Here is an 8,391-nt window from a genome sequence, read left to right as displayed (position 1 = left end):
TCTTCATGATGTCAGAATGCCGTATGAGATGTTAATAAATGAAAAATAAACAGCAAAAACAACATGACGTAATGAACTAATGGATTCCACTGAAACAGAGGCTAGTTTAAAAGATTATACCAGTAAAAATACTTGCACTAAATATAAATAATGACAGTTCAAGTTAATTGATGCTGTTACAACATCTTCATCATCATCATCTTTAAATGAATCTTGAAAGAGGGTCAACAGTATTATTTAGAGGCACAAACTTAGCAAACAGTTAAAATACAGGATTTTATTTAAGCCTTATTTTAAAAGTTTTTTTTATATCCTATAATGTAGTTTCAAAAACATTAAAAAATGAGCTTTTTATAAACGACATCTACATGTTTACAGTTCAAACACCAGAACCTGTGGTTTTATGGAGTGTCACTAATAGATCAACAGAATGTGACATCCTGATTTAAAAAAAAAAGTAAATCTCAAAACACTTTGAGACATAAAGACACCTGGTGAATAAATTACAACATAATTACACATTATTCCCTGTAAGCTTTGGCCCAAAKGCATCAATTCAATTCAAAGTGAAGTGTATATTTTCTCACGTGTGTGAGCTACAGCTTTCATTAAGACTTTTTTTTTCTTTCAGAGAAGCTCCACTCCACTTCAGTGTGACAGTCAGAACTCACAGTGTAAATATTAAAGCTGAGCAGAGCTATGAGACAAATATATTACACTTTAAACACTTGATAGAAATAAATCTGAAAGGTAAAATGAAGCTTTATTACAAAACAAAAACTCATGAGAGCTCAGAGCTGCACATTATTGGGAAAACCTGTGAAATCACCGCTGTGAGCAGAGGAGTGAGCTTTAACGTTAGCATTTAATAATATTAAGATTTATTGTTAATTCTAGGTCCTTTACACAGAACGCGCTCGGCTGCGGTGCAGAAATATTTCATGAAAAGCTGCTGACACAGCAGTGACCTGTACTGATGTGAGGTTTGAAATCACATCTCATCATCTCTCTGCTCTTTTCCTTTATGACAGAAAATGAATAAATAAATAAAAACAGTGAAGCCAACGACTGCCAGCTGATGTAAAAAAAAAGGTTTTCTCATTATTGGACCAGTTGGTTTTTCTGTTGACATTTATTTTACCTTTAAAACACAGATATCTGTTGCAGTCTTGATTTGATCAGTGTGCCCACCTAAAGCACCCCCTCCCCTCAGTGCACTCCTGGTGCTGCGTTCACTGACCTGGCTCTGTAGGCTGCTATCCTCTGGCTGCAGTTGCCATAAGCATGGCTGCAGTGGGGCAGCTGGTAGTACCTGTCCTGGCCTCGGGCCTCGTCGGCAGGCAGGGCCTTAGGGCTGGCAGCGTAGATAGTGCATCCCATGAACACCTCCTGGAAGTCGCCCCCCGCGTCCTGCGAGGAGCGAGAGCCGTCCTTCGGGTGTCCTTCCTCAGCGTCCTATGTCCTGATGCCAGCCAGCTGCTCTGTGGAAAAAGCCATTGGCTCAGCTCTTTGGTATCCTAACCCCTCCCTCCGAATCCCTCCTCCTCCTCCTCCCTGCGAGCGTGGAGGATAATCAGATTTCACATTTACACTCAACAAAATCATCCCTGGCCGTAATCACTCCCTGTCGCTGCTGCTGCATTATCCTAACGCGTTCAGGAGCATTAGGAGCGCAGTTAAAAATATCCTCAACCGCCTGAGACAAGTGAACGCCACATCAGAGGGACCGCTCGCCTCTCCTAAAACACACAAGGATAACAGTTTTTAACCTTTTTTTTTCCTGTAAAAATCATTCAAAGCTTAAAAACAAAAGCCTTCATTTAAATAATTCACACAAATCTGAAGAAATATGAAGAAACTACTATTTAAGACATTTTTACATCATAAGGGACTCTTTGATCCGGACAGAACCATGAGCAATAACTCAAATCAACACTCGAAAAGTTCAACCATAATCTCCTWCATTATTTTGTAGTTTAAAAAGGGGAAAAAAAGGTCAGATAAATCCCTTAAAGCAGCGTTTGACAGTAAAGCTGGAAACCCAGATTTAAAAGGATGAACRGTTTTCTTCTAATCCTTTTCATGAACACACACAAGTGTTTCCCCCAACATGCAATGAATGTTGGAGCAGACAGCAGAAATAATCAGTGTCCTGCTCTCAGGTGCAGCTGTAGGAGGGAAAAGACAGTGGAGTTCAGAGGGTGGTCTCAGCAGAGACACTGCTCTCCTGTGGTCACATGTGACCAAACACCCTGCAGAACATTCAGGTTTGCTTTTTTCCCCCCAAATGCTTTAAATCAGACAGGAAAGTGGTTTTGGCCAAAAGTTTTTCAGGTTTTCTGAGTTAAACCTTTGCTGATTTTTCCATCATTTTCAGCCCAAATTCTTAAACCCTGACAGTGTATTGTACCTCTGTAAAGAACTAGAGTTAAGTAAATAAACAAGTGGATGAAAAGAAAACATCTATTTACAGATGAAGTGATGTCCTCATGCACCATTTAATTAATTAAAAAAATCAAATAAAACTAGAAGCACACTGAGAGGGCAAACCTCCGCCAAGACCAATTTCCCCCATCCTGTAAGAGGAAATGCGCAAAAGCAGAGATGGAAACACATTTGCCGAATAAGTTCTGATGTAGCGAACATTTAAGCAGCTGTATGCACGGGATTTCTCCTCGGTGGAGTCCAATGTGAAAAAAAGTCAGACTCGTCACCTGACGTTATTCATCGTCAAAATGGTGTCGGATTAAGCTCCTAAATTTTCATCAGTCACATTTCACCGTGTAAAACTTCTGTTTTATCCCATTGTACATGTTTTTAATGGTTTGACCCTCTTTATAAAGTGCTTCCTGGCTCCCCCCGTCTCCAAACTTTGAGGCCTGGCAGCTCTCTGTTTACAAGCCTAGTAGCGAGAAACTGTTTTGATTGGTTGTTTTGGAAATGTGGCGTGTTTGAGGAAATGGGAAAAATAGGTTTCATGGTGCAGTCGCACTTCCTGGTCACAAAACGTTCTGTAAATGCGCACATTATGGCAAAAATTATTCATCATTAAATGTGCTTTTAAAACACTCGTAAATTTTGTTCGTATCTGAAAAAAATCTTAGAATACGAAAACATTGGTGAATGCCACAAATTCTCCTAAATCACTCNGTATGAGTTTGTAATGGTTTGACTCTCTTTATAAAGTGCTTCCTGGCTCCCCCCGTCTCCAAACTTTGAGGCCTGGCAGCTCTCTGTTTACAAGCTTAGTAGCGAGAAACTGTTTTGATTGGTTGTTTTGGAAATGTGGTGTGTTTGAGGAAATGGGAAAAATATGATTCATGGTGCAGTCACACACTTCCTGGTCACAAAACGTTCTGTAAATGCGCACATTATGGCAAAAATTATTCATCATTAAATGTGCTTTTAAAACACTCGTGAATTTTGTTCGTATCTGAAAAAAATCGTAGAATACGAAAACATTGGTGAATGCCACAAATTCTCCTAAATCACTCGTACGCACTTGAACGGTTCTTATATGAGGCCCAATGAGTATAATGTTAAATTAAAATGTTGAAAATTTTGGAATTAACTGACCAGACTTAGCCTGTTAATAGAAACTAAAATTGAGCAGAACTGCGTGGGAAGGCAAGGGCCAGGCTGGACTACTTGTTTCAGCCACGGTCATCTTCATTCTAGGCTACATCTTCTACCCCAGTGGTTCCCAACCTTTTTAGACTTGTTTACCYCAAGCCATTCTGTAATACCACTAGTACCCCTTCAGTCAMACGTAATGATGATTCTCCAAAACTATAATGTACAACAACAGTTTATTAAATGAAAATTATTTATTTAACCCCCTAGAACATTTAATTCTCAGGCATTTTATTCTTTTCAAAGAAAGATTAAAAGACAAAAGTGTTGCCTTCAAAGTGAATAAGTAATTAAATAAGTAAGCCAGGTAATGACAGGTGCAGAAAACAGCAACGTTCAAAATACATTGTACCATCCAAAATACATCAGAAACTCACCCAAATGAGCAAATTCTGAGATTCTGCTTTTTATACTGGATTCCATTTTGTGTCAAATCCGTGATTTCCACATTGCTATTTTTACTTATTTTTTTGAGCACCTGGGAAATTTTTCCACATACCCCTGTAATATGCTTGCGTAACCCAAGGGGTACTTGTAGCCCTGGTTGGGAATCCCTGTGCTACAGTTTGTCCTGCTGGAATGTGATGTGATTTGTGTCACACAGGTGTGATGGAGTGAGTTCAATCCAATAGGATGTCAGAATGGTATATACTGTATTTTCACTTCTCATCAACCACAATCAAATTCACTCTATCCATGGGCTCCATGTGTCTGGATAGATTTATATTTATTAATTTGTCTTCTGAACAATGAAAAGATGGAATAAAAACAAGTCAAAGTTAAATAGAAATGAAATACTTTTTGCATTTTTAAAAAGTAAGGAGTAGAAAGTACAGATAATTGAATTAAAATGTAAGAAGTAGAAGCAAAAAGTAGGCTGAAAAATAATTACTCCACTAACGTATAAATAACCAAAATTACTACTTAAGTAAAGTAACAAAGTATTTGTACTTTGTTACTTGACACCTCTGATAAAAAGTAAGTAAATGTGTGTTTGCATTGTTTCTTTGTTGTAACAATGCTTCTGTGCAATAAATCTTGTATTGTTGGAAAGCCTGTTCATTTCTCTTAAATGGTGTCACATTTGTAAGGAACATGCATTTGTGGGATGAGCAGCAGAGTCAAGTATGTGGGATGGGCACGTAAAAAAATAGACAAACTGCTTATTTTGTTGTTATCGACTCTTGTTTTGAGCTTCTGGTACTTCCAGGTGCTGCCAGTCATAAGATTTATTGCCAAGAAGCATTGTTACAACCTACAAAACACTTTTTACTTTTTCTGCCAAGTTTCTAATCTGTAAAGTTAAACTTGTCCTTCAGCATGACTCAGTGCTTTGAAGGTCACCATAGGTTTTAAAGCCGCAGCCAGACAAAAACATCAGGATCAGCTGTAAACAGACTTGATAGTACCGTCATCTTTATGAYGTCGACGGAGGAAGGAAGCCACTGAAAGCAGTTGCCGGGACAGATTGTCTCATAAAAAGATTTATTTTTTTTCCAGCCCAAATTTACAAAGGCAAGTTACAGAGTATTGTATAAAAAAGAACCATGGTAATGTACACTTTACACAAACTCCTGAAGGGAACATGAACAGAGGAGAAAAAGAGAGAGGGGAGGAGAGAAGAGCTCTGAATCTCTCACAGAAAGTAAAGAAAAACAAAAAAAAGAAAACATTGTAAACATCCTTTGCGAGCACCAGTAGTGGTACTCCGGAGGGTGGGCGGGGGTGCGTGGCAGGAGGTGGGTTAGGGAAAGGACAAACGAGCGAGTGTCTCTGTGTTCTCACAGAAGAATGTTGGACTAGGCACCAATTGAGACAACTGCTGGCCAATAAATATACTCTTCACCATGAAACAAATACAGTCCTGCAAAATACAAGAGCCAAGCACTTTCCAATATGTTGATAGCAAACATGACGTTTCTGGCTTTTTCATACACTTTTTTTTTATTGGTTTTTATTTATTTTATTTTAGAATAAATGATTTTCACTGGGCTTCGCTTTACTACTGAGATAACACTACTCTCAGAGACAGAGAGAGAGAGAGAGAGAGAACAAATGCACTTGTCACAACCATTGTCTGATAAAACTATATGCACTGTATGCAGTCTGCTGGTACTAAAACCCACTGACTTTAATGACAACATCACAGCTGCCTAGATTACCCTTACAGATTAAGTACAAGTCACACACCACCACATTCAGCTTATTTGTGTCAGCCATTCTTTAAAATGCGCACAAAAAGTCAAAATATATACCGTCTTGCAAAAACTCTTCTTTTCTTTTTTTTTCTCTTCTGTACGAGCTGAGAAACTGGCAACTTGTTTCACTTGGAATGTCCGTCAACCTCAAAATGAAAAGCTGCAGTTTCTGAATCATGAAAAATAAAATTTAAAAAGGGCGGGGTTTCAGTTGAAATCAGCTTGTTTGATTGGGGGTGGGGGCTTGGCGAGAAAAATGCAAAAACTCTAAAATGATCAGAACTTGTGAGAGTAAAAGCTCAAATTAGGGAAAGTGTGAGGATTTAAATGAACCGACCCTCATCAGGACGTGAACTCGAATCTTTTCCTGAATGAAAGCCTCCAGCTCAGAGCAGAAAATGTGCCTTTTTTCTTTAACGCCCACAATCAGAAGCCCTCGATGTGAAAAGCACATGGATCGAGTTTCTCCTAAAACCGCTGTCGTTTCAGAGGGGCTGTAATTTAAAGCCAAGAGAGGAGACCTCTGGTGGAACAGGGCACGCTGACACAGGCCTTTTTGTGTCAATTTAACCTTAACCAGGCTGTGAATTTACGACGTGGGCCCACCTGTTTTAGGAGCCAGCTGAAAGGTGAGCTGTGGGGGAAACCTCTGTCATGTGTTCGCTCACTTCACTGTTTTCATGTTCAGGTTTTCACCTCTTCCTGCTTTTCTTTGATCTAAACGCAGCTGTCAGCGCCGGGCTGGTTCTTGTTTGTTGTGTAAAAGCAACAGCTCGGCCGTCACATGCATTTACTGCAGATTTATTGTGCCGCTAAGCTTAAATTACTGCACAGTAAACTGTGTTTTGTTGTTTTTGTTTTGTTTTTTCCTTTACCTCTCAGTGGRAAAACATGCTAACAGTTGTTCGAGGCAAGCGGTGAAGCCACGTGAGCGAGCGACGCGCCGAGGGAACGGTTTTAAAAATCCCACCCACTCCTTTGTCAGGAGGCGATCTGTGGAAGTGTGACGACGCAGGAGATRTCCGGATGAACGACTGTGATTTAAGCAAGACGATCCAAGTGTTGACGGCAAAAAAAATAAATAAAAAGCGCAGGAAACATTCAGGGACTGATGCACATAATTGAAAATGTGACGACTGAAAGCGATCCAACAGGCTTCTTCTTCTTCTTTTGTGGTCCCTCTTTTTCTAAACAGTTTGCATGCTTGAATAAATACAAACATGTACRCACACAAAGTCTATATTACAGCTGGAAAATTCATGAGCCCAATTTCATATTGTTCACAGGAGGCAATCAAAGTGAAAGAAGTGCTATCGGATTAAAAACACCAGCGACATGCGAGMGGATGCAGCGTGAACTCATCGCCCGCTCGCGTGGCTTCACTGTTTGAGCGGAAAAATCKGATGCGACCATTTTCACGGAGGAAAAACTAGAACCAGAACCAGCATCGGACGCATTCCAACCTGATGATAGAAAATAAAACTCGAGTGTTACAAAGAAGAAAAAAACAAACAAACATAAAATAAAAACAGAAACATGAATAGTGTTTATTTTCCTTTGAGGTGTGCGCGGTCCCTTCGCAGAAACGTGACGTCATCCCTGAAACAAGACGTGAAGGTTCAAAAAGGAGATGGGAAGTGATGACGGTGAAAAACTTCAGTCTCAGGCTCTAAAGTCTCTGAAGAAAGCAGCTGTTGCCATATTCCCCCTCCCCACTAAATATAGCCAAGTGTTTGTCAAGTTTAGGATATACTGTTGTTTTCACGGCGTACAAAAAGCCAGTCTTTAGTTGACTTGTCTCCCCGCCCCCCCAACTTCCCCCAAATCCTCTGCGTGACAAGAAATAATGCAGTCAGGAAAAAAATAAACAAAACAAAACAAAAAAACAACAGCTGTTCAGGCAGTCCAATAGTTTGTTTTTGCATTGTTTTTGTTGACAGTGCAAAGACTAGATAATCAGCGGGTCGGTGTTTCCTCTGCGCGACGGGGCAGAGCGATGGCTTTGAACCTGGATTTACTTTCAGTCGTGTTACAGTCCATGGMTCGAGGAGAAGTTTGGGTCTTTTGACGAGGGGAAGAAAAAACAAAACAACAACAAAAAAAAACAACCTTCTGCCTTGCCTTGGGGCAGAAAACCTAAAAAAAAATAAAAAAAAGATAGAAACACCATTCAACTGATGTCTAAAAGGTAACAACCAGAGGATGTTGTTGTCATGTGAGCCAGTCACATGAATCTCTGCAGGGTTGAGGTGTGACGGTCAGGTTTCCCTGCGAAGAAACACACAGGAAACATTTCATTCAAGATGGCCACTTTAGAAAGGTTTGATTTTATATACTGTCTCAATAAAATCGAAACAAAACTTACTAAAAACAAGACAAGGCATATATTACTACATGCATTAGATTTCTTAAACCTTAAAATTGTCATCTTCCTAAAATAACAGCCCAACTGTTTTTTCAAGTATCTCAAAAAATGTCTAATAATATATTTTGGTTAACTTTTATGTGTTTCCTGAACAACAACAACAACAACAATAATGATAATAATAAAGACATAGGC

At 39.4% G+C, this 8,391-nt stretch overlaps 2 protein-coding genes across 2 annotated transcripts in view; both read right to left on the bottom strand.

Annotated features, from left to right (window-relative positions):
- gramd2aa (GRAM domain containing 2Aa) overlaps nucleotides 1–2,558 on the bottom strand; it is a gene marked incomplete in the record, with an annotated part of 42,255 nt that extends 39,697 nt beyond the window's left edge. The window contains 1 exon segment of the mRNA XM_014001574.1: nucleotides 1,241–2,558. Within this exon segment, the coding sequence (XP_013857028.1) occupies nucleotides 1,241–1,380 (140 nt within the window).
- A 2,543-nt stretch (nucleotides 2,559–5,101) lies between these two features.
- The window catches only part of znf609b (zinc finger protein 609b), a gene marked incomplete at its 5' end in the record, with an annotated part of 73,866 nt that continues 70,576 nt past the window's right edge, over nucleotides 5,102–8,391 (bottom strand). Inside the window, 1 exon segment of the mRNA XM_014001573.1 lies at nucleotides 5,102–8,099. Coding sequence (XP_013857027.1) covers nucleotides 8,056–8,099 — 44 coding nt within the window.

The sequence above is a fragment of the Austrofundulus limnaeus genome, unplaced genomic scaffold (genome assembly GCF_001266775.1).
Source record: "Austrofundulus limnaeus strain Quisiro unplaced genomic scaffold, Austrofundulus_limnaeus-1.0 Scaffold9, whole genome shotgun sequence".
Classification (NCBI taxonomy): Eukaryota; Metazoa; Chordata; class Actinopteri; order Cyprinodontiformes; family Rivulidae; genus Austrofundulus; species Austrofundulus limnaeus.
Note: the sequence above shows the minus strand (reverse complement) of the source record. Positions and strands in the feature narration are given on the sequence as shown.